General features: G+C 45.4%; 1 protein-coding gene across 2 annotated transcripts in view; it reads left to right on the plus strand.

The window, feature by feature from the left end:
* The window catches only part of cd63 (CD63 molecule), a 50,415-nt gene that overhangs the window by 18,341 nt on the left and 5,489 nt on the right, over positions 1-26,585 (plus strand). For both annotated transcript variants that reach the window (XM_041180349.1, XM_041180348.1), the window contains exons 3-7: positions 21,804-21,992; positions 23,077-23,151; positions 24,119-24,211; positions 24,941-25,063; positions 26,331-26,414. In XM_041180349.1, the coding sequence (XP_041036283.1) occupies positions 21,804-21,992; positions 23,077-23,151; positions 24,119-24,211; positions 24,941-25,063; positions 26,331-26,414 (564 nt within the window). The remainder of the gene's footprint in view (positions 1-21,803; positions 21,993-23,076; positions 23,152-24,118; positions 24,212-24,940; positions 25,064-26,330; positions 26,415-26,585) is intronic.

The following is a 26,585-nucleotide window of genomic DNA, read 5'->3' on the forward strand; positions in this document are numbered from 1 at the left end:
AATGTCCCCAATTTACCAAAGAATAAAACCCAGCTCTGATAGGAATCCAGGGTGTTGGCTGGCTTCTAAACTTTATCATATTTTAACAACTGCATTTTTAATTTTCAATTTGCAGGTTAACCATCCTTCTCTTTGCCCTTCATGTCCTTGCAGGCTGAACTTCGAGCAGTTGCTGACCCAGTTCGATGGATTTGTCTGTCCCGTGATGCGCAACCAACCTGCCTTCCACGCTTCTTAAAAATTATTCTCTATATTTGTCAGGGCTGGTGTGAGGGAGAGATGGCAGCACTTGAACAGAAGTGCGACGTCTTCCGCTGTGCCTATCGCCCAGTGCTGCCACTGTTGGAAACTGCAAGCCCGTGGTTGCCAGTTTGAGGGTGGGAGGAGGAAATTGGGCACTTGGTGTATTTCCATTGGGGGCGGTTGGCCAGATCAGTGTGAGGTGTGGAACTCTTGGTCCCCTCTGAGTAGCACAAGTCGAGTTGCTTGTGTGTCCAAGTGCAGTTGATGAGGGATAAGCTGTCCTTTTTACTGTTCCCCATGGCCCATGATGCACACGTGCCTTTTAGAGCCAGTCTGTAGGGAGTGGATGAAGGCAGTAAGTGGAGCAAGACCCTACGGGAGCTTTCAGAAATGACATCAAATGGCCAGGAGCTCCATCTTCTGGGAGTATTAACATGTCCTCATTTCTGCTATTTTCTATGCCATCCCTCTCTTTGGCAGACCCTGCTCGGCATTCTAACACCACCAAACTGTCCAGCACAGCTCAGTTGGCTGCTGCTTGGTCAGAAGGTTGTGGGCTTAAGCCACACTCTAAGGACTTGAGCTTGGCCAATAATCCCAGGGCAGCATTGAGGGAGTGTTTGTGTCATCTTTCACATGCTATGTTAAGCTAAGGCACTGTGGGGTAGAGATTTAAAAGCAAAATATGGAACCATTTTGAAGAAGAGCAGGGGAGCTCTCCCTGGTGTCCTGGTCAATATTTATCCCTCAATCAACATCATATTTAAAAAAATAAATAAATAAAAATCTGGTCATTATCACATTGCTGTTTGTGGGAGCTTGCTGTGCGCAAATTGGCTGCTGCATTTCCAACATTGCAACAGTGACTAAGTGCTTTGTGATGTCCTCAGGGCTGTGAAAGGTTCTACATAAAATGCCAGGCTCTTTTATTTTCTTTTAATATATATGCACGCTTGTAAAACCCTACATGCCCATCCCTTACACTTCATGCCACAATTGGCAGTGGGGTGGGAGGGGGCAAAACCTGCCATTGGAAGGTTGCTGAATGTGTCAGTCCTCCAGAGGTTACTTGCTTGACACGCAGAGGTGCATCTGAGGAAGGGATATACTGGGGTTCCTGCTCCTGATGTTGTTGCCTAGTGATTGCTGTGGAAAAAGCAGCCTGATAGATCTTGGGAGAAGAACCAGCCCAGCAGCCATTCAGAGGTCAAGAGGTTGAGCAAGTCCTGATTTACTTGACTCGAATCTTACCCCCGCACAAGTTGAGTGGTGAGGAGGAGCAGCTTCTCCTGAAGCTTGCAGACTTTCAATTGTGGTCATATGGTTGCAAGACTGCTGAGCTTTCTAGCTGCATGGAAAATAGTTTGCTGCACTAACTCATGCAGGGCTTGGCCCTGATCGCTGTATTCACTGAAACCCCCTAGGCTTGCTTGGAGTTTGCCAAAGGAGGGGCTGGTGCCAGCATATCTAGTGCCATTTAAAGGCTGCAGCTACCATTTCTAACTTGGAACATATTAGTTAAAGGGAAGCGATGCCTGCAGAAACATTCTGGCAGTCCCAATAAAAGAACTCTCTCTAGGTACTCTTAATGTTTATGGAGGAGATGGAGAAGAGGAAGTCTCTGGACAAATGGAGTGGCACAGCATAGGACCCGAAACCTGTTTAGCGGATGACAAAATGGAGGCCTTGCTGCATGAGGTGTATGTTGAGAGGGGGTTGCTCTGTTCAGCACTTCAAGGCAACCCCCTCTGAGGGTAGCAGTGCAGCATGGTTGACAGCCATGGTGAAAGGTGTGTGCACGATCTGCAGAAACTTGGAACCGATCTGGAAGAAGATAGCCCATCTTGAGGAAACTGCCAAGGTACGGCTGCACAACAGTACCACATACTGGGTAGTTGGCACATGTATGCATGTTGCAAATTTTTGTCTTATCTATGTATTGCATATTTACTGCTGGTCTATGCCATGTCTTCAGACACTCTTGAACCTCCGTTTAAGCATTGCTTTTACCAAGCATACTCATATTCCAGGAGGGCGCATATCTAAGCTGCAGCTTGCAATTGAAAGTTATAGCACGCCAACATCTTCAAAAGGCTTCCCGCAGTACAGCACAGTCTCTCAACCTAGCTGCGTGGCCAGTTACTAACATGGGTTGAGGGCATTACTCTCCTTTGTTCCTTTGGCAACTTTTGAAGACTAAATTTAAATGCTGGCAATTTAATATGCCATAGAACAGATGTATAGACCCAAACCAAAGGAGGACTTGAGATGAGGCCTCAACTCCTTTAGAGGAGGCAATTGTGCATATCTGCCATAGAGCGAGAGGTGACAGTCGAGCTCCCACCAAGCTTGGGACGAGCCCTATCCTGTTTTTGTTTTTTGCTGTCTTATTTAACCTCCTTGTTCACTCTCTGGCATGCACCCAAATGGACATTATATGCCAATCTGTTGGCAATGTGAACTTTAAGGTATGTCCTGATGCTTTTTCTTTGAGGTGTGGCTTAGTGCAAACTTGTGTCTGAAGTGTGATTTTAATTGTAAGTAAAGGTGTGTCTGGGAACCAATGTTCTAATGAGCCTTTTTTTTCTATCATTGTAGGCCTGGAAGAACAGGCTGTTAATGCCCCAGAACAAGACAGCACCCTGTGTCCCTCTCAGCACCGTTTGCAAGCACCAGCACAGCTACACATTTCCAGGAGGATACAGTTGGTGAGCTTGATGAGGTAGCACTGGGTGAGTCACATTGCATGGCTGAGAAGGAGCATGAATATGGTACCCAGTTGGCACTATGGCTGCCATTGATGATTTTTTTTTCTCCTTTAGTTTTGGGGAAGGCTTGAGTGCAGTGAAATGGGTTGACTGTGTTATGGCTGGCAAGGGTATGGCATGTGTTAGCCAGCGGATCGTCAACTCACTGCATGTGAGCCGGCTACTATTGCGTCCGATGCCCACCTGGAGGGAGAAAGGCTGCAGATTCCTGGTATTTCGCTCCAGCTGGCTTGTGAATCTGTTTGTAGTTTGCACTGAGCAGCCTTGCTTCACCCTCTTCAGCTCTGGTGAAAGGCTGTACTGGAAATGTGCCGCCCCCCCCCCCCCCCCCCCCCCCCCCCCCCCCCCCCCCCTCTTTTTAATGCCCCCCCCCCCCCCCCCCCCCCCCCCCCCCCCCCCCCCAACTCCTTCCTCACCCACATGGCCATTTGTATGCTGAGGAAGAGAAGTTGTCTGTCTGTGCTTCACTACTGAGTTTATCTAAACAATAATGGGCTTTTTTTTTATGTTTGATCAGGGAGATGTGGGCGCTGCTGGCTAGGCCAGCATTTATTGCCCATTCCTAATTTCCCCTTGAGAAGGTGGTGGTGAGCTGCCTTCTTGAACCGCTGCAGTCCATGTGGTGTAGGTACACCCACAGTGCTGTTAGGGAGGGAGTTCCAGGATTTTGACCCAGTGACAATGAAGGAACGTTGATATATTTCCAAGTCAGGATGGTGAGTGACTTGGAGGGGAACTTCCAGGTGGTGGTACTCCCATGTGTCTGCTGCCCTAGTTTGAGGCAGTAGAGGTGGTAGGTTTGGAAGGTGCTGTCGAAGGAGCCTTGGTGAGTTATTGCAGTGTGTCTTGTAGATGGTACATACTGCTGCCACTGCTTTGATGTAGTGAGCAAATGGGCAATTGGGATGGTGTCAAGCTTCTTGTTGGAGCTGCACTCATCCAGGCAAGTGGACAGTATTCCATCACACTCCTAACTTGTGCCTTGTAGATGGTGGACAGGCTTTGGGGACTCAGGAGGTGAGTTACTCTCGGCAGGATTCCCAGCCTCTGACCTGCTCTTGTAGCCACAGTATTTATGAATTGAACCTGGAAGGACCCTGGCCTCTAGGTCACTATGGAGCTTGTTGTAGTAGGCCTACATTCTTTCATTCCTGGTTAAATGGAGGAGGGGGGGAAAACGATGCACGTTTGTAAGCAATAAATAGCAAATAAAATCTTCCGGCAAAAGATGAACGGATGGCTCTTGCCATTTTAAGTCTGTGTCACTAAAATGTGAGTCATTTGGGTTATGCTCTACCATATAATCAGTTTAAAAATAACTTCTGACTTCAGGTTTAACTCAGTGTGTTTGTTGCTGGTTTTGTTAACAGACTTGAGTCACTGGCTTGAGGTGTTCCCGAAGGCCATAGCTACATTGGGAGAGAGTTAGTCGCTGTGTCTGTTTTTGGGTTTTAAGTTTGAATGATGTGTACATTCTTTCTGCCGTACGATGGCGCAAGGGGTGATATAAGTTCAGACAGTCGCTGTTTAATGCAGCCTGTGTCACCATTTTTTAAAAAAAAAATAATTTTGGGCATTGGTAACAACGATCACTCCAACCTACTCGGGAAAACAATCAGTTGTCTGTACAAATAATGTAGGCTCTTTCCTAACAAAAGTAACCTTGTTTAAAACGTCTTGGAATAGGTTCCTACGTTGTATTTCCCAGATAAATAAAGAACGATTGAATTTGTATGTTTTTTTTTCAAGACCTCTGGGAAAGCACTTCACAGTGACCAGTCACTGTAATGTAGGAAACACAGCCAATTGTGCACAGGAAGCTCCCACAAACAGCAATGTGATAATGACCAGATAATTTGTTTTAGTGATGTTGAGGGATAAATATTAGTCTTGGGACTCTGGGGAGCGTCCCCTGCTTGTGTAATAGGTCAGTCCCCTGACCTATTACATCCACCTGAGAGACAGGGACTCGGTTGGCACGAAAGAGGAGTTGAGGCCTGCGGCTGATCAGCCATGATCTTATTGAATGGCGGGACAGGCTTGAGGGGCCGAATGGCCTACTCATCCTATTTCTTATGTTCTTATGGTTCTTCAAAATAGTGGTGTGGGGTCTTGGTTATTTGTCTTATTTAATAACACTGTTAGCTCGCTCTCTTTTTACGCTTGTTTGTACACTCATTTGGAAGAATGGACAACAATGTTTGTCAACCAGGGATTTAACTTGGTGTTTTCTTTTAGCAATTAAAATGTTCATTGAGTGAGAGATTAGGATGTTCTGGTAAAGTCTCTATTGATGCAGTTTAGGGTTGTAATTCCTTGGTGTTATTTTCGATGCGAAGTAACCTGTTTTAGTATCGAATCCTCCTGCACGTGGTTCTGTTGCAGTTGTTCATGTTTAAAATGGTGGCATAACTTTTTTTTTCTTGGAGTAGTGCTGGAATTTGGCACAGACATGTTCCAACAGTGCATTGATTTTAAAAAAGTGTATATATATATATATATATATATATATATATAGAATTTTAACCCCTTTTTTCCTTAGGGCAACATCACAGTTCAGAGGGAGAATTCCACCCACCCATTCAACCGAGGAACCAGTCTGATTTTAATTTTCAATTCATCTGTGTGGTGACTTAATTTCCCAAACTGCTTCATTGCTAATGAATTGGTGAAATAATTGGGATAAGTTTGAACTGGATGAGTGTACAACTTTCCAACCTGAGTTGCACTTGTCACCAAGATGGTTTTTCCTTGCATCATCTGGACAGCCAAGTTTTCTTTTTTAGTTTACTTCCCCAATTGTCCTCGTCCTTGCTCTTGCTACCTCCTCTCCCGAAAGATTTGAACTCATTGGCTATATGATGGGTTGGAGCAATCTTTGAGCTCCGCCACTAGGCTGAACTCTTTTGGCCGTGAGGAGTTCAATGGGTGAGCTCAGCCCCTGCCACTTCCTGACAAATGAGAAGGGGCTCACTGGGCAGTGGGCAGAATCCTGGCTTGTTTTATTCAGCAACGCTGATGTGCCTTTCACCGCAATGCAAGATTCGCTAACTCGGCAGAGCCTGGCCTAATGTCAGTGGCTACGTGCTATTTACAGCAGCTGACGATTATTGGGTCTCTTGAGTAGCTATTTTGTTTGCAGGCAGGTCTGCAAGGTCAGGATAGTAATTCAATTTTCACATTATCCAGGGATTGAAAAGCAATCCATGCGTGCTCCATATGCAACCCAGAGGGAAAGTCATGGGAAGTGTTTTTTTTTTAAAAGAAACTTAATTATTTTCTTTTTAGTTGAACACTTCCCCTTCACATCCAATGCTTTTATCCAAGTTAAAAATCATGTGATGAAACGTCCAAGAATGCGTCCAACCAGAGTTGGCAACCCGCTTCATATCTGAAACAGGATATATTCATGCCAGGCCCAATAATAGAAACGTACTTTAGCTGATCTAGATAGTGCTGTACAGGTGTTTACTTACCAACATGAGAAGCAGGCGCACCATCTCGCTTGGGAGTCTGCCTATTCTTGGCTGAAGTACAGGTTGGCGCAATAGCTCCAAGCACGAGTGAAGGTGGGGTGGAGAGCACCACTCACTCTTGACCATGGTGCCCTGGGCAGATGCCCATCTGTAGGTTGGTTCTGTGCTGCTTTGGCCCAGTGAAAAATCCCTACGCCCACAGTACTTTATATGTCAAACATCATTGGTGAGAAGAAGAGCAGGATGTTTGCCTGGTGTCTGATCTAACAATGCTCCCACGAAACAATGGGCAACTAATTGCTTGCTTATTTCTGTTGAATGTGTATTCATCTTGATTTTCGTGGCGTCTTTTGAGAATGGCTGACGTTTGCCCAAGTCATACAAAATCATTGCATGAGGAAGTGTTATGAGACAATTGAGTGATAAGGTTGTGCTCTAATTCAAGTCCCTCCCACCCCCCGCCAGCCCATATTTCCAAGATTGCTTTGCTTGAATTACAGATCACTCAACAGGCTAAAGAGTTTCTCTAGAGGTTTTGTTTTGGGGTGGTGGGGGGAATGCTGGCAGTGAGGAAAATCCTCTTTGTGAGCTATCATTTTTAAAATGCTTTTTTGGCACTTGGCTAAATGCAGCATTGTGAAGTCTGAGCTCAAATATGAGTGAGTCTAGACTGGTGTCTGTCAGCTCTGCAGTTTTAACTCTCGTTGATTTGCTTGTCCCTGTGAAGTTAAATCATGTTCGTGTTTTTCTAAGGGCTGGTGATTAGGCTTGTAAGTCTGATTCCCTATTTGTGCTTCTGGGCATTTTCCTGTGTGCAGATTTAGTGCTGATTTTTAAAGATGCACTGTCGTGAAATGGAGAGTGATTATGTTTGGGCCCAGGGAGAGGAGAGAAATCTGTTCCAACCATTATAATAAACCCCCTGCCTCTCTTCCTAAACTAGATATTGAGTTTAGCATTTTATCCAGACTCCCTGTGGTGTCAGTCGACAGTCCCTGCTGAGTAAGTTAATTGAGACTAGTATGATGGTACAGGCAGTACAATTGCTTTCCCATTACCTGAGGTAGGGAGAGAATGATCAGGCTAATTTTTCTCCTGTTGTGCCACAGTTTCATCTCCGAGCTCTAAATTTTTCCAGCTTTACACATCTCTATAAACCTTGTGTACCAACTCGTGCCCTGAACTTGTCTGCCTCGAGTCTCCTTTTGATCAACCCTGCCTTTGATCAAAAAACCTAAAATGCTCTGACAATCCTCCTCCACCAACTTTGACCATGCCTCCTGCCTACCACTGCCCAATTTTTAGGCTCTTATGATATTTCATTACATTTTAAAGGGTGCCATGTGACCTGAGGTTGTGCTTTGCCATCCAGAAACCCTTGAGAAAGTTATAATGTGTTGGTAGAATTTGACTCCATTGTAACTGTCTTCCTAATTTTCCCCTTGCCCAAGTGAAATAGTTAATATTCTTTCTACGCTCGCATATGAAAGCTGGCCACTTGACCAGGTAGTGGGGAGCAACTGCCCATAGAAGCTTACTACTGTGCAGCCCTTGACTAGTGGAGCAAAGTGCAAACTTGCTGGAGGCCATTTTTCACTTTGGTACAAACCTAGCAGTAGCGAATTGGTCCCCTGTTTATACACCTGGCCTGTTTTTGTTTCTCTTTCTCTCTCTCTCCCATTGGGAAGAAACATTGGGCTAAGTGCAGCATACTTCTGTTTAGATTCAGAGACGTAGAACACAGATCTAAGGAATAAAAACAAAAAAACTGCGGGTGCTGGAAATCCAAAACAAAAACGGAATTACCTGGAAAAACTCAGCAGGTCTGGCAGCATCGGCGGAGAAGAAAAGAGTTGACGTTTTGACTCCTCATGACCCTTCGACAGGACTTGAATTCGAGTCCAAGAAAGAGTTGAAATATAAGCTGGTTTAAGGTGTGTGTGTGGGGGCGGAGAGATAGAGAGAGAGAGAGAGAGGTGGGGGGGTGTGGTTGTAGGGACAAACAAGCAGTGATAGAAGCAGATCATCAAAAGATGTCAACAACAATAGTACAATAGAACACATAGGTGTTAAAGTTAAAGTTGGTGATATTATCTAAACGAATGTGCTAATTAAGAATGGATGGTAGGGCACTCAAGGTATAGCTCTAGTGGGGTGTTTTTTTTTAAATAATGGAAATAGGTGGGAAAAGGAAAATCTTTATAATTTATTGGAAAAAAAAAGGAAGGGGGAAACAGAAAGGGGGTGGGGATGGGGGAGGGAGCTCACGACCTAAAGTTGTTGAATTCAATATTCAGTCCGGAAGGCTGTAAAGTGCCCAGTCGGAAGATGAGGTGTTGTTCCTCCAGTTTGCGTTGGGCTTCACTGGAACAATGCAGCAAGCCAAGGACAGACATGTGGGCAAGAGAGCAGGGTGGAGTGTTAAAATGGCAAGCGACAGGGAGGTTTGGGTCATTCTTGCGGACAGACCGCAGGTGTTCTGCAAAGCGGTCGCCCAGTTTACATTTGGTCTCTCCAATGTAGAGGAGACCACATTGGGAGCAACGAATGCAGTAGACTAAGTTGGGGGAAATGCAAGTGAAATGCTGCTTCACTTGAAAGGAGTGTTTGGGTCCTTGGACGGTGAGGAGAGAGGAAGTGAAGGGGCAGGTGTTGCATCTTTTGCGTGGGCATGGGGTGGTGCCATAGGAGGGGGTTGAGGAGTAGGGGGTGATGGAGGAGTGGACCAGGGTGTCCCGGAGGGAGCGATCCCTACGGAATGCCGATAGGGGGGGTGAAGGGAAGATGTGTTTGGTGGTGGCATCATGCTGGAGTTGGCGGAAATGGCGGAGGATGATCCTTTGAATGCGGAGGCTGGTGGGGTGATAAGTGAGGACAAGGGGGACCCTATCATGTTTCTGGGAGGGAGGAGAAGGCGTGAGGGCGGATGCGCGGGAGATGGGCCGGACACGGTTGAGGGCCCTGTCAACGACCGTGGGTGGAAAACCTCGGTTAAGGAAGAAGGAGGACATGTCAGAGGAACTGTTTTTGAAGGTAGCGTCATCGTAACAGATGCGACGGAGGCGAAGGAACTGAGAGAATAGGATGGAGTCCTTACAGGAAGCGAGGTGTGAGGAGCTGTAGTCGAGGTAGCTGTGGGAGTTGGTGGGTTTGAAATGGATATTGGTGGACAGTCTATCACCAGAGATTGAGACAGAGAGGTCAAGGAAGGGAAGGGAAGTGTCAGAGATGGACCATGTGAAAATGATGGAGGGGTGGAGATTGGAAGCAAAATTAATAAATTTTTCCAAGTCCCGACGAGAGCATGAAGCGGCACCGAAGTAATCATCGATGTACCGGAGAAAGAGTTGTGGAAGGGGCCCGGAGTAGGACTGCAACAAGGAATGTTCCACATACCCCATAAAGAGACAGGCATAGCTGGGGCCCATGCGGGTACCCATAGCCACACCTTTTATTTGGAGGAAGTGAGAGGAGTTGAAGGAGAAATTGTTCAGCGTGAGAACAAGTTCAGCCAGACGGAGGAGAGTAGTGGTGGATGGGGATTGTTCGGGCCTCTGTTCGAGGAAGAAGCTAAGGGCCCTCAGACCATCCTGGTGGGGGATGGAGGTGTAGAGGGATTGGACGTCCATGGTGAAGAGGAAGCGGTTGGGGCCAGGGAACTGGAAATTGTTGATGTGACGTAAGGTGTCAGAGGAATCACGGATGTAGGTGGGAAGGGACTGGACAAGGGGAGAGAGAAGGGAGTCAAGATAACGAGAAATGAGTTCTGTGGGGCAGGAGCAAGCTGAGACGATCGGTCTACTGGGGCAGTTCTGTTTGTGGATTTTGGGTAGGAGATAGAAGCGGGCCGTCCGAGGTTGGGCGACTATCAGGTTGGAAGCTGTGGGAGGGAGATCCCCAGAGGATATGAGGTCAGTGACAGTCCTGGAAACAATGGCTTGATGTTCAGTGGTGGGGTCATGGTCCAGGGAGAGGTAGGAGGAAGTGTCTGTGAGTTGACGCTCAGCCTCCGCGAGGTAGAGGTCAGTGCGCCAGACAACAACAGCACCACCCTTGTCAGCGGGTTTGATGACAATGTCAGGGTTGGACCTGAGAGAATGGAGTGCAGTAAGTTCAGAGAGACAGGTTAGAATGGGTGAGAGGAGCAGAGAAATTGAGACGACTAATGTTGCGCCGACAGTTCTCAATGAAAAGATCGAGAGAAGGTAAGAATCCAGAGGGAGGGGTCCAGGTGGAGGGAGAATATTGGAGATGGGTAAAAGGATCCGTTGAACTGGGAGAGGACTCCTGCCCAAAGAAGTGAGCCCGGAGACGAAGACGGCGGAAGAAGAGTTAAGTATCATGCCGAGCCCAAAATTCATTGAGGTGAGGGCGTAAGGGTATGAAACTAAGTCCTTTGCTGAGCACTGAACGTTCATCATCGGAGAGGGGAAGGTCAGGGGGTATAGTGAATACACGGTTGGGATTGGAAGAAAGGGTGGGGACGGAGGGACAGGCAGGGGTGGAGGGTCCTAGATGGGTGTTGGTGTCAATGAGTTGTTGGAGCTTGCGTTCCTTAGCACTTGAGAGAAAGAGAAAAAGTTTCTTGTTGAGGCGTCGGATGAGCCGAAGGATAAAATGAAACTGGGGGCACGCGCAGCTTTGAAAAAGGGTACGGCGGTGGTGCTGGAGGGAGAGGTCGAGTGTGTTCATATGGCGGCGCATGGCACTGAGTGTGGATTTCAGAATGTGACGGGAACAGCAGTCCAAGAAACGTTTTATGTCCCGGAGATACCTAAGAACTAAGGAAGTTAGGCTGCACCTTTTACAATGCAGTGGCTAGGCCTCAGCTGGTGTTTTGCAGCCAATTCAAGCTACTACACCTAAGGAAGGATGTCAAGGCCTGGGTGAAGGTGCAGAGAAGATTTATTAGAACAATACCAGGGACACTGCCTTTTTAGTTATGTGAAAAGTTGAAGTTTGGGCTACCCTCCTTGGAGCTGAGAAGCTTAAGGGGAAGATTTGGTAGGTGCCCAAGATCGTGAAGGGTTTTGCTCGAGTAAACACAGGAAAAACTGTTTCCACTGGCAGAAGGGTCAGTGACCAGAGGTCGCAGATTTAAGATGATTAATAAAAGAACCAGAGAAGAGATGAGTGTGTCACAGTGAGGAGTGATCTAGAATGCATTACCTGAAAGGATGATTGAACTCAATCAGTAATAACTTTCAAAAGGGACTTTGGGAGTGGGGTGGGAATACTTGAAGAGTCACGGGAAAAGAACAGGGGAATGAGACCAGCTGGAGAACTCTTTCAAAGAACTGGCACAGGCATGATGGGCTGAATGGCCTCTTGTGATGCAAATGCTGCCCTAAGGAAAGCCCCTTCTATCAACCTCCCCACCCCAAAATTGGGGGCGGGGGGGGGGGGGTGTGCAGAAACCAATCCCAATTTGGCTCGGACACTGCCCCGATAAGGTTAATTAATCCAGCTTGCTGTGCAGGCCGTGACTGTCGATTCTGAACTGCTAACCAACAGTTAAGACTGCATGTTTATTACCAGCTATGTCTTATCAAGACCAGAGTTGCTTTCTTTCCGAACAGCTTGTGTTTTTCCCATTGCTGCTGTTTTCAATTCAGCCTGAGTTGTAACGTACTTGGTGTTGCCACTGTTTCTGATGAATCATTAGGGTATGGGGTAAAATTACTGTGACTTTGTGCAAGAAAAGCACATTAAGGTATTTAATTTCAGTCGTAAGTACTCTTAATTCAACCTGTAACACGGCGCTCAATTTGGTGGAACCTCGATAATCCTCAAGAATGTTCAGGGAAAATGGGAGACCAGTGGGGGTTGGACACGGTTAGCAATGTTCTTGTTTCTTTTAAAATGGTGGGGTGGCAATGGCAAAGTGGCTTTGCCAAAGAATTCTCAAGCCAGAGTGCTGAGAGCAATGCCTATCCCATTATTTCTATCCAAGAGCAAAATACTGTGGATGCAGGAAATGCTGGAGGTATGCAACAGCATCTGGCAGGGGCAGCATTAATGTTTCGGGTTGATAAACCTAATGTTGGTCTTGTATGCTTGTGTTCTTCTTAAATCCAAGATGACGACTCCCAAAATGCTGTTTCATTGCCATTTAGAAGGGCAATTGGGAAACACTTTTTTTTGTTTTCACCACCTAGTATTGGAAATCTGGAATTCTAACCACCACCAGCACCAGCACCCGCCCCCCCCCCCCCAAGTGTGCTTGGCACGCTCGGAACTTTCAAGATTGAGTTGAAGGGGTATGGGACCACTGCAGGTAGATGGAGCTCCAATTCGGATCAGCCATGGTCTAACTGGTAGAACAGGTTCAAGGGGCTGAATGGCCTCCTCCTGTGATCCTATTGGCCATTAGTTGAGGAGATGTGGCATGCCAACTGAAGCCATACTAGCATTTTTATTTTTACTTGGGGGCGATTTTTTTTCTCCCAGTCTACAACAGCAGATTGCCTATTCATCTTTGCTCTTGCACCGTTGAGCAAATTAGTTGATTGGTGTCACTCTCTCCATCTGTATTGTGTGCGTTTTCTAGACTAGGAATGAATGCTGTTTTGCCCCCAGCACTCTACAAATATCTTAATTCCCTCTAAAATGTTTTGATTGACCTTCAGTCGTGTCTCTTAATGCATTAGCTCCTTGCAAACCCCATGGAAGGAAATGAAATTTTGCTCTCTCCTTTATCTTGAGCGCTAGTTGAGTTCAACTTAGCAATTGATGAAATGCTAGTCAGTGAATCTGTTCAAAACATTGTATTCAAAGCCTGTTTGTTGGAACTGCAAGGTACTGCCATGTGCTGTTGAATCATTGAACTACGATGAGTGTAAGCTTTGTTCTTCTCCCCAGACACTAAGTTACTGTTAGGAAATGAATGTTGTGAGTGTCGTAATTCATCCAGATTATAGAGTTCAAATGCATTTATTAGTTTTCAAAAATTAAGCATGCAATAAAGAGCACACTTGTGACAAAATGAGTTACTGATAATTTGATGTTGTTGCAGTTCTCAAACTCGGCTGTCCCTCAATTTGAGGGTGACGTCTACTTAGGGTCACGAGTTTCTGCCATGAGTTGTCTTGTGATTGAACAGGTCGATTCTCCAACGACAGATCTTTGGGCACATGGGGCAGGACATCCCATGAGGCAGTGGGATCCGGGGTGTTTGTTATTTGTTCATAGGATGTGGGCATCACAAGCTAGGCCAGCATTTGCCCATCCCTAATTCCCTTAGAGAACTGAGTGACTTGCTAGGGCATTTAAGAGTCAACCACAGGGTACAGGATTTGCTTTCCATGTCTTTCCTTCCTTGCCTCAACTTGAAGACTTGGTGACTTGTGTTGTAACTCAATGGACAAGTTGCTGCCATTCTGAACGACTGGTAGTAAGCTCCTCCCAGTCATTAATGTCAATGCTCCTGCACTTCAAGGAGAGCTTCAGTGTGTCTTTAAGTGTTTTCTTTGTTTTCCCCTGGAACGCTAGCCATTTGAGAGTTGAACAAACAGGACCTGGCACAGGAGATTCTTTCCAGTCGTCTAGACAGTGTCCAGTCCACGTGGGGAACAGCTGACTGGGCTTTGTCAAAATTCTGACGATTATTTGAATAACCCATTTCTTAAACCTTCACTCTGCGTGCATGAGGAAATCTGCATGTTTCCAGCTTTCTGGCATCCTGTGCATCCACCATTGGCAGATTTGCCTTTGGCTGACTAGGTCCTTGGCTTTGAAATCCATCCCCCCCCACCCCTCTCGCCCAAAGCTTACTTGTCTTCCTCTTTGGCCCAGTGTTTTGTTTTTATCTGTGTGCCTGTGAAGCCCCTTGAGACATTCTACTATGTTAAAGGCACTATAGCAATACAAATTGATTTTTTTTTTTAATACATTCTTTTTCATGAGGTGTGGGTGTCATTGGCAAGTCCGGCATTTGTTGCCCATCCCTAATTACCCTTGAACTAAATGGCTTGCTTGACCATTTCGAATTACTGTAGATTACAAACTTATTACACGAATTGAGCTGTTTGGTATCAGCCACATTAAAGCGGAGTCGAGACTTAAGTGTCCTGAGGACATTAGGTTGCTCAAAATAATCCAGCACAGACTATAGGAATCCACGGTGCAGGACGTCACTGAAGTTCAATGAGTTTGTTTGATGGGACAAGTAGTAATTAGATGATGCCTTGGTCTCAAAGGCCTCTTTAAATTGAGGGTGACAGGCTGGCATCTGTGAATATTCATGCCTTGAATCTAGTTTATCGATGGGCAGCACACTTGTGTAAAACTGAACTAATAGCTGCTTTAGTATTGTGCTGATGCAGCTGCATTCCTGATAAATGACTTGATAATCTGGGCCGTCAACTTGTCAAACCAGAGTTGACAGCATAAGGCGAGCCATTCAAAGCTCCATTGACTTTGGGACCGTACAATTGCGCCTCATATTTTTGTGAAGAAGCGCTTCTTCCATGGGAAGGCTTCCTACAGAGGAAGCAATAGCGTGACATTTTGATGAATCAAATGACAGACAAGTTGGTGGAGTGGTCAGATAGGTGGCAGATGAAGTTCAATGTGGAGAAGGGAGGTGATGCATTTTGGTAGGAAGAACATGGACAGACAATATAAAATAAGGGGTACAATTCTTAAGGGTGTGCATGAGCACGGGATCTGGGTGTATATGTGCATAGATCATTGAAGGTGTTAGGACAGGTGGAGAGAGTAGTTAATAAAGCATATAGTATCCTGGGCTGCTTTAATAGGGGCATAGAGTACAAGAGCAAGGAGGTTATGCTGAATTTATATAAGACGCTCAGACCTCAGCTGGAATATTGTGTACAGTTTTTGGTGCTACATTATAGGAAGGATGTGAACACGTTGGAGAGAGTGCAAAAGAGGTGTATAAGAATGGTTCCAGGGATGAGGAACTTCAGCTATGAGGATAGATTGGAGAGGTTGGGACTGATTTCCTGAGAGAGGAGACCACAAGACATAGCAGCAGAAATTAGGCCATTCAGCCCATCGAGTCTGCTCCACCATTCAGTCATGGCTGATAAGTTTCTCAACCCCATTCTCCCGCCTTCTCCCCGTAACCTTTGATCCCCTTACCAGTCAAGAACCTATCTATCTCGGTCTTAAATACACTCAATGACCTGGCCTCCACAGCCTTCTGTGGCAATGAATTCCATAGATTCACCACTCTGGCTAAAGAAGTTTCTCCTCATCTCTGTTCTGAAAGGTCTTCCCTTTACTCTGAGGCTGTGCCCTCGGGTCCTAGTCTCTCCTACTCAGGGAAACATCTTCCCCACGTCCACTCTATCCAGGCCTTTCAGTATTCTGTAAGTTTCAATCAGATCTCCCCCCCCCCCCCCCCCCCCCCCCCCCCCCCCCCAATCCTTCTAAACTCCATCGAGTATAGACCCAGAGTCCTCAAACCTTCCTCATATGTTAAGCCTTTCATTCCTGGGATCATTCTCGTGAACCTCATCTGGACCCTCTCCAGGGACAGCACATCCTTCCTGAGATACGGGGCTCACAATATTCTACATGTGGTCTGACCAGAGCCTTATAAAGCCTCAGCAGCACATCCCTGCTTTTAGATTCTAGTCCTCTCGAAATAAATGCCAACATTGCATTTGCCTTCCGAACTACCGACTCAACCTGCAAGTTAACCTTAAGAGAATCCTGGACTAGGACTCCCAAGTCTCTTTGCACTCCAGATTTCTGAATTCTCTCCGCATTTAGAAAATAGTCTATACCTCTATTCTTCCTACCAAAGTGCATGACCTCACACTTGCCCACGTTGTATTCCATCTGCCACTTCTTTGCCCATTCTCCTAACCTGTCCAAATCCTTCTGCAGCCTCCCCGCCTCCTTAATACTTCTTGTCCCTCCACCTATCTTTGTATCATCTGCAAACTTAGCCAGGATGCCCTCAGTTCCTTCATCTAGATCATTAATGTATAAAGTGAAAAGTTGTGGTCCCAACACTGACCCCTGCGGAACTCCACGAGTCACCGGCCACCATCCTGAGAAGAACCCCCTTATCCCCACTCTCTGCCTCCTGCCAGACAGCCAATCTTCTAGAAGGCTAAGAGGAGATGTGATAGAGATGCTCAAAATCATGAGGGGGTTGGATAGAGCAGATAGGGAGAAACTATTCCCGTTCGTAAAAGGATCAAGAACGAGAGGGCACAGATCTAAAGTGATTTGCAACGGAAACAAATGTGATGTGAGAGAGAACTTAGTTTCATGCAGAGTGGTTTGAGTCTGGAATGCACAGCCTGGAAGTGTGGTGGAGGCAGGTTCAATCGAGGTACTTGAGGGCATTGGATGATTGTTTATTCAAATAAAGTGCAAGGGTACAAAGAAAAGGCAGGAAATGGCACTAAGTCATAATACTCATTTGGAGAGCTGATGCAGATGGGCTGAATGGCCTCCTGCACCATAATGATTCTGAGATTACATTTTTAACACTCATACTGTATCCCAAAGTGCTAGTAATTTGTAACAGGCTGGGGAGATGGCTTTTCACCTAATAGTTACTACTGGTGGGGTGGGCTCCTAGATTAATCATGATTAGTCAACAACTTGTCATTCTCTCATGTGAGTAGCAGGATGGTGGAAGGTGAGCTAGATTGGCTGCAGTCTTTTAATCCAGAAATTCCTCTGTTCTTCAGTGTCGGTTTTGCCAGCTGTGAGGTAAACATTTTGGTTTGTCCTGGCAGCTTTTCCACTTTTATGAGCAGCTGGCTGTAAATCGCTCTCCCTTATGAGTCCAGTGCCAGAGAAACAGCACCTTTTTGAAGCTGGAGGTGAAGAGCTTGCACCTAGTCCCCCTCAAATTGGTACAATAAATGCAAACCACCGCTGTGACTTTTTTTTTCTGGTTTTGATTGACCCTTTGCTAACAGCAGTGTTCCTCTTTCCCGGTTCTATTGTGGCACGGGAGTCCTGTGTAGGCAGCTGTCATTTGGCTGTTCTTTTAGCTCCAATAGGGGGAAATCATCTAGAATGCGGGAAGGGATGCTGGAGCTATTTGTCAGCCACACCCTTAGTGAGCAGGTGGGTTATAAAATAAGGTCAAGGCTGCAGGAGTGTGTGGAGATTTGGACCGTGTCAGCGAAATGTAGTGGGAAGATTGGGCTCTGCAGGCAGTGTCTTGGATTGTAAGGCCTGCCAGAGTGGGGCTGTATTGCATGTTCTCATATCGTTGTGTATGCACGTCCCGGTTGAACTCGGTACCTCTGATCGTACTCGTTGCTATGCCTCGCCTTTTACTTTGGAATAAAGCCGCTTTACAATGAAGTTCAGTCCAAATTTTTTTGTTGATTTTCTTCCAATCCCTCTGGGAGTGGAATGAGTGTGTGTCCTTAAAATGCCGATTTGGCTCCGATACACGGGAGCATCATTGTTGTGTTCCTGGGTGCACAAATAGCCGTAGAAGAGTGCAAGTTGACACCCATAAAAGAACAACATTCAAAAGCCTTGTAGGAGTGACTGACGCTACTTTAAAACCCAAGAAGATATCTATAATGTGGGCCTGAATCTGCAACAATTGGTTAGGCAGTGAGAAATATTGCGAGTTGTGTTGTCTAACGACGTTAAAGCTGTAATGCGGAACCCCAAGGATGAGGCCAATGATGGGAAAACTAATTTTGAGGGGGAATGTTAGGCTCTGTGATTTTATTTTAAGATTGGATTAGGTTTTGATGGTCAATAAGGAAACGCGATTTCCTCTAGCTTGGTATGTCAGTAAAGAGTTCTGTCGAAGGGTCATGAGGACTCGAAACGTCAACTCTTTTCTTCTCCGCTGATGCTGCCAGACCTGCTGAGTTTTTCCAGGTAATTCTGTTTTTGTTTTAGATTTCCAGCATCCGCAGTTTTTTTGTTTTTAAGTCAGTAAAGGGTTGATTTAAAAATAATCTCAAAGGGGGGAAGGCTTAGGAGAAATTTCTTAACACAGTGTTGGAGCGTAGAATACAAGTATTTGAGATTGAAGTAATTGTAAATGTTTTTGAGGACGATACACGATTGTGGGGAAAGAACGCAGAAATGGGATTTATTTTTAATCGTTGCAGGCATTAAAGACAAAGGACTTCCTTCTGTGTATATTTCTATAGGATAGGAACTCTTCCTTCCTTCCCCCACTCGCCCACCCCCAATCAATTCCCTGATTGTTTGGAGGGGCAAGGTGGATTGAAGAGTATAACTTGTGTGTGGTGTGTCTCCCTGATCTTCCAATAGTGCCATGTCTTTCTGCAAGTGCAGACAGGGCTTCTGAAAGACAGTACCTCTGATCACTGCAGCACTCCCTCAGTGTTGCATTGGGAGTATCTGCCTGGATTTTATGCTCAAGTCTCTGGAGCGGGACTTGAACCCACAACCTTCAAGAAAGCACATGGGATGCTAGCCTTTATTAGCCAAGGCATAGGAATAAGAGCTGGGAAGTCGAAGTTGGAACAGTATAAAACAGTAGTTGAGCCATAGCTGGAGTGCTGCATGCAGTTCTGTTCACCACACTATGGGAAAGATATGGTTGTACTAGAGGGTATTTAAGGAGGTTGCCTGGGTTGGAGATTTTTTTCTTTTGAGGAAAGATTGGATCGGCTGGGGTTGTTTTCTTTTGCAAGTGAGGAAGCTGAGGGGAGATCTAAATGGGTATGTAAACTTGAGCGGTTGAGACCACGAATAGGAAGGTCCTATTCCCCTTGGTTGAGGGGCCCATAATGGGGGTGGGTAGGCGGGCATGGATTTGAGGTAAGTAGAAGATTGGAGGGAAAATGAACTCGCTGCCTGAAAGGGTCATGGAGGAAGATGCTCTCCATGTTTAACAAAAGTACTTGTAGGTTACAAAGTGCATGTCCAAGGTTACAAACCAAGAATTGGAAAGTGGGATTAGACTGGTTAGCTAGCATAGACATGATGGGCTGAACAACCTCCTTTCTATGCTGTGAATTTCTAAGATTCCACAATTCTTGACTCTGGCAAGAGTGCTACTCTACCAATGAAATCCTCTCCAATATCTCAATGTGGAAAGCTGTTCTGAGAAAGACTACCGAATCCTTTTTTTTTTTAAAAGCTGCCTTTCTGCCCCCATGAAATGTTACATTTAAATGAAGCTGCTTCACCTTCCTGCATTATCTGCATTTGAATAGTTTTGTGTGGAGCATTGCACATAATGGTTGATCTTGCTGGGGGTGGGGGGGGTGGGCGCGGGGTGTGCTGTTTTGCAGGAGCTTTTCGGTCCAAACCCTAATGAACTTGTGATATGGCGTTTTCCTCAAAATTCAGTAAATCCTGGAGTGCCCTGAATGAAAAAGCTAAAAAGCAATTTCCAAAGTTGATTTGGGAACTTTATTTAGCCTTTTGCTCATCTGATAATGTGGCTTCATTGTTGCCTTCAATCTCACTGAGCATGAGTAACTGTTTAATGAAGTGTTTTTTTTTTATCTTGTGCTTCTCCACTGAATGTCTTCCATCGAGGATAAGTGTGTTTGTGGGTGTGACTCAAGGCAATTAAGTTTTGAATGCTGTAAAGGCTGCTCTTGCCTGAATATCAGACCACTCGATGGCCAAATGGCTTCTGTTGCTGACTAGTCGTATGTTACCTTGCATCATCGAAAGAGGTAACCAGCTGTGTTTCTGACATCCTGAAACAGACCTTGTCCCTTCATCCAAAGAGCAGCTATTGAGTGGTGGAACGTAATGTTCTCTTCCCTATTGGATTGCTACAACTGTCCCAGTGTTGTCTAGGAATAAAGCAAACTAATCCAAGAAATCCACGGTGGGTGTCTTGCTGCCACTTGGTAACTTGCATGAAGAATGACCATTTGAGAATGAGTCTGGTTAGTGTTTAGCAGCAGAGTTAACCATGCGGAGTAATTTATCCAGCACAGGACCATTGGATAATCAGTAGGAATTTTGAGATTTCCCCTTTCTTGTGCTCTTTGGGGAAGAGGTCAACTGTATTTACCACCCAAATGGTATCAACTATCTCAAACGTAGATGAGGAATTGAGCCTGGGTGCCTCAAGTTTATTTTGAATGTTGGTAGTATGCTCACTTTTGGGACTGCTTTTCCTCTTCAACATATTACAAATAGTTTTTTTAAAATGTTGGTGTGTTCTGCTGTTGACTCTTTTTCTGATATTCATTTTTTCACTCGCTAGCAGTTGTGTTGTAACTCCTCTGGGTTAACTATCGGGCAGTGAAGTCTTGGCCTGCTCCTCGCAGTAGTTCAGCCGGTAAATGCATAGTCTGGAAGGTCTTAGCTTGCTTTGCTGATTTGTGTTGGCTGGTTTAAGCTGGAGTAATGGCCCCACAGTTGGACTTGTGGGTTTTGAGATTGGTGGTGGGGCTGCAGTGTGAAAAGAAATCAACGTGGCCTGATTTCTTGGTCATCCAATGGTTGCTGCTTTGTGTGTGGACGTGAGGTGCAAATGGAATTAGACCTGGTTGAGTTGCTACCCCTCTATCTTTTACCCTTAACCTAAGGTGCATTGGTCATCAATTTGAAAGACATAGAGCAGTAGACATACAAGCACAAACGTGGAGGCATATATTGATCAGTTGCCTTCTAAGAGCAAAGAGAATTGGAAAACGCTACCTGTTGTGGATATTTTTCCAGTGAGGCTCCTTGCTGTCTGGGCACACTCTGTTTGACCTTTTTACTTGAAGGGTCCTGATTGGCTCCAAGCCAATCTCTGACTATAATGTGGTGACCATGCCTAAAGATGAGCACTTGTGAAACTTGAAAGCTGTTCCCATTAGCTGATGGTGCAAGGACTGGGGGCAGGCGGGTGCACAGATTTAAGGTTTCAGGTAAGATATGCAAGAGGGATGTGAGGAAGAACTTTTTACACAGCAAGTGGTAATGACTAACTTGCTGCCTACGAGGGTGGTGGAAGTGGAGACGATGAATGATTTCAAAAGGAAATTGGATGGGCACTTGAGGGAAATAAACTTGCAGGGCTATGGGGTTAGAGTGGGGGGAATGAGACTGACTGACTAGGTTGCCCCCCTACCCCAAGAGCTAGTATGAACTTGATGGACTGAATTGCTGGCTCCTGTGCTGTAATATGACTCAATGATGTGCCGCTTTATTGATCAATGAATGTATTGTATGATTTGTCTTATGTGCTCGAGTGTAGTTATACCCCAGTTTGATCATTGTAAATGTTTCTTGTACTACTCACCAATGTTTATAATACTGTAAATTCCTGAAGGAGTAAGTGTTCTAAATATGTTGTAACATTTTTTCTGTATTCTTCCCCCTCCACCCCAATATTAACTGTTGCTCTTTCTCTGCCTCATTCCAGATCTCTGGCATTGCCCTCATTGTGGTTGGTATTCTGGTCCAGACCAAAATGAATGGCACCCTACATATCACCAGTGTCGCTGCCTCCGGAGCTCCCATTGTAATCATCATAGTTGGAGTAGTCATCAACTTTGTTGCCTTCTTTGGTTGCTGTGGTGCCTGGAAGGAAAACTACTGCATGGTGACCACGGTAAGAGATCTGTCTGGACTGTTTAAATCATCAGCAACTGCAATTCAGAGAGGGTCATTCACCAGTCTGTAAATCCGATGTGGCTTAGAGGAGGTTTTTTTAAAAAAAAAAATCTAGAGTAAAGCTTTACATCATTGCTTTTCCACTTGCTGCCTGCCCAAATAGCCCTGGTCTTGTGTAGCAATGGACTAGTGCACTTGCAGCACTTTCTAACGTGGGATTTGGGGCAACTGCCCATGGGAAGGCTACACATTACTCATTGACTAGTTAGGCCGCTTGACTGCTTTGACATTGTTTCTATGCCAGCAGGGAAAAACTGGTAAGTGAGCTTCACCTTGGCACTGCCACAGTGCAAATTGGCAATCCAGGTGTGCAGGTCAACACTGTATCTGCATTCCAGTGAGATTTGCATCAGACTTGTAGGATAAGTGTTAAAAATGGAAGGCTCCTCCCCATATTCACTGTCCTACTTGGCACCTGGGCACACTGAATTTATCTGTGTTCTTGTATTCCTGGTGGGTATTGAGCTGTCTGTAGCTATGCTTATGTTTTTGGGGGGGTGTATGGCAATGTTAGTCCAGTAATGGAAGAGAACTTCATTAAGTCCTTGGTCAAAATTTCCAACTTGCTCTCAGAATGCTAATGGCTCTAATAAGGCCAGTATGTGTTTGTAGTCCATACCGAATTGCCCTTGACAGTAGCTCATCATCACCTCCTCCTCTTGAACCACGGCAGTCTGTGTAGTGTAGGGAGTTCCAGGATTTTGACCCAGTGACAGTGAAAGAATGGAGATATATTTCCAAGTCAGGATGGTGAGTGGCTTGGAGGGGAACTTCCAGGTGGTGGTGTTCCCATCTATCTGCTGCCCTTGTCCTTCTAGGTGGTAGAGGTTGTGGGTTTGGAAGGTGCTGTCTAAGGAACCTTGGCGAGTTGCTGTAGTGCATTTTGTAGATGGTACACACTGCTGCTACTGTGTGTCGGTGATGGAGGGAGTGAATGTTTATTGTGGTGGATTGGATGCCAATCAAGCGGGCTGTTTTGTCCAAATGTTTTGCTGATGGTAAAATGAACTTTTTGTCTTTAGTTTGCAGTTCTGCTCCTCCTGATTTTCATTGTGGAAATTGCTGCTGCCATTGCTGGTTATGTTTTCAAGGACCAGGTGCGTAGTGCATTGTCCAAGCTCTGGGGAAAACTGTGCGCGCGAGCTGAGGGAAGCAGGGCTGTTGTCCTTGACGACTGAGAAGCCAGATTGGACTGTCTAAGGTCACAAGATAACTAGATTGAAAGGCAATTTATTGACTTGTAGAACTTGAGCACACAGTAACATAGTTTGGCCTAACTCAAGAATTTGCCACGTCATGGGCTTAGAGCTTGAGGGTATGACCTGCTTTGATCAGGTGTTCCTCAAGATGCCATTCTTCTGACAAAACAAAACCTTTCCATTGCTCTGGCTGTATGAGCAAATACAAGTTTCAAAGTATTACTTCATCCAATTTGCTTGGACTTCTATTTTGTAGCCTCATCAACTAAAAACATTGCCTTTTACTAACTGGATATTGCTAACAAATTTTACACACTAGCTTTAACTTTCAAGTTTCCTTTTTGGTCCGGGCAGTGGAACTTAAGTGGCATTGTTGACCTTTTCCTATTTCTGCTCGCATTCCGACTTGGTAACCCTCCTTATTTTAAACCCTCTCTCCAATTGGATAACCCAGGTTAAAGACTTCAAAAGCCCATAGATTTCTTCATCTCCATAACCTAGAAAACCCAAACTGAAGCTTCATAGTTTTAATGTTGCAGTGAAAAGAAGCCTTTTGTGACATTCAAATCAGATTTTTAGCAGATTAATTTGTATTAGAATCTTTGGGGGAGGGTGGAGGTTAATGCTCTGACACAATCTGCTTTATTGAAGAGGGGTGTATTCCATAAAGAACGGCCAAGGAATTCTAGGGGAGCACTACGATGCATTGTCTCCTTAGACAGCAGTAGAGAGCCTGTGAGCATCAAACTCTTGTTCACTGTCCATAAATGCCTGAAATTTGAGGGATTACATCTATTTGTGCATTTTAAAGTTTGTTTCCTGTGTAGTACTGATTTCTTTGGAAATTACTTTCATCCATTAACAGATTCGTGGTGTCTTTGAGAAGTCGTTTAATGCCACTATGCAGCATTACAACACATCGGACAATGCCCGCAACATTGACAGCTTACAGGAACAGGTGGGTTCATAGCTCTTGAACCTGTTTGACCTAAATTTCATTAAGTGGGGGAAATTGGCAGCAAATATTAAGTGATCATTAATTTTTGTTTTGTTGGGGGGGGGGGGGCGGCAAGAAGCAAGTACCTTTTTTTTTGATTTGAGAGATTTCTCCAGTGTGATGTTAAATTAGGGAGAAAGGGCGGGGGGAAGGTCAGCAGTTCCAGACAAACACACGTTTAAAATCTTCCTTGGACTGTTCAATTATGGCAAAGATGCAATCTGGGGAGCGAGTGAAGATGAACACTGGCAACCATACCTCCTTCAGTGATGCTGCTGCCTTTTTTAATGTATTTTTGAAGTTGTCTTCACAATAGTATCAAGTCCCTTCAGATTTCCTGCCAAAACTGCAACTTTCTGATGTCTCTGAAGTTTTGAACCTGAGGTATGAAGCTGGAGTTCACTTGCTTGACGAGAGAATGTAATTCAAATGTGCAAGTTGTTATTGGACTGGTCACCCTGGGTCTAGATTAATAAGCCAGAGAACATGAGTTCAAATTGCACTGACTGCTTGAGAATTATTCCCTGCAGACACCCCCGCCCCACCACCAAAAAATAAAAATTGACGAATTCAACCAGCCTTGTGGTACAGGGTTGGCATACTTGACCTTCCATGCAGCCATGATTGTACTCAGATCAGCAGCATAATGCGCATTAGCTCACTTGAATGTGTATCCTGTTCCCTTTTCAGTTTCACTGCTGTGGAAGTGCCTATTACACAGACTGGTTTCCCCATAAAGTTCCTGATTCCTGTTGTAAGATTCGCACACACAACTGTGGGTTCAACGTGACTGCTGGCAATATATACCAAGAGGTGAGTATCCATTCATGACTACTCGTCTTTCACGTAATTGTGTAGGTGCCCACAAGATGGGAACGGGAGGCTTTTGGAGGAGGAGTGCCTCCTGCCCCAAATCTGTTATGGTCACTGAGACAGCCCAAGTAGAGAAACATGGTGGAGAATTTGATCCTTTGGATTGTTGCCATCACTGTGCCTGTCCTGCTGCGCAGGTTTGATAGAGTTGATGTGCTAGGGGAGTTTAACATCCATTTGCAGCACTTCAGCAAGGGGAACCTTGCCACACGTCAGAACATGCCTTGCTTCCGGCTGATTGTTCTTTCTGATATCATGCGAATCTATGCACGCTGTAAAATGCTGAGGCCAGCCTTGTTGCTAGAAATGACCTGCCATTTTGCCATAGTGGGGATCCATTGAGAAGGCACACATTTGGGAGCTAAGTGATTGATGGAGCAGGTTGAGTACTTGGGCAGTGATGTGGTTATATAACTGGATTAGGAATCTAGATATCGGCCCTAATAACCCAGAGAACACGAGTTCATATTCTGCCGTCAGCTCTAAAAAGCTGGTCAGTGAAAGTGACCATGAAGCTGTTGGATTGTGTTGTAAAAACCCAACTGGTTTACTAATCCCCTTTAAGAAAAGGAAACCTGCTGTCCTTCTGCAGATGCCTTTTTCCTAACTCCAGAGCTACCTCAGCCACCCCACTGTGTCCGGGTATTTGGGGATGGGCAATAAATGCCAACCTTGCCAGCAGTTCCCACACCCTGAAGCTTTTAAAGTTGAACAATATGGCAGATGCTCTCACAAGTGGACTTTGTTCTGTTGTGATGAAGCCCAGAAAGATGAGAGCACCGAGCTTCCCTGTCACCCCTCCAGCAGGTTCAACAAGTCCTGGCAGGGTGCAGGTTGGGTAGACTGAAGGTTGGTGCAGCATATAGAGCTGACTCTTGCCCTTGAGCGAGTTGTTGTCTACCTGAAGGCACGAGCAGTACAAAATTTGGATTGCATGGTGAAGCTGCCCTGCACTATCTCTGCGATGCACTGCTGTCTATAACCCTTTCAATAGAGCATTTTGGAGATCTTGTCTTGAGGTTGGGGAGAAGCTTAAAAATTGCCCATGTACCCTAGGGCAAGTTGGGTTTACCTTGTGTTGAGTTATGTGTCCTGCAGCCTTGCTAATAATGGGTAATGTGATAATTATCTCTTTTTCTTGCTCGTTCTCATGCGCGTTCGCACTCTACTGTTTTAATGGTCTTTTATTCTCCCCACCTTTCCATAGGGTTGTGTGAACGTTATTAATGATTGGCTTAAAAACAACATTGTGATTGTTGCAGGCGTAGCTCTGGGCATTGCCTTATTCCAGGTAAGAGAAATTCTACAGTTGCTATGTGGCACAGAAATGTAAGGCAAAATTTAACAGCCTGCACGATTGTAGACCCCTACCTGGCTGTTTTCAGTTAGTTATTTCATCTAACTGGAGTGGCGAAGCTAAAGGTCTCCTCCACATTACTTGGTTTAGTCAAAATGTAGCTGG

Source organism: Carcharodon carcharias, chromosome X (genome assembly GCF_017639515.1).
Source record: "Carcharodon carcharias isolate sCarCar2 chromosome X, sCarCar2.pri, whole genome shotgun sequence".
Lineage (NCBI taxonomy): Eukaryota > Metazoa > Chordata > Chondrichthyes > Lamniformes > Lamnidae > Carcharodon > Carcharodon carcharias.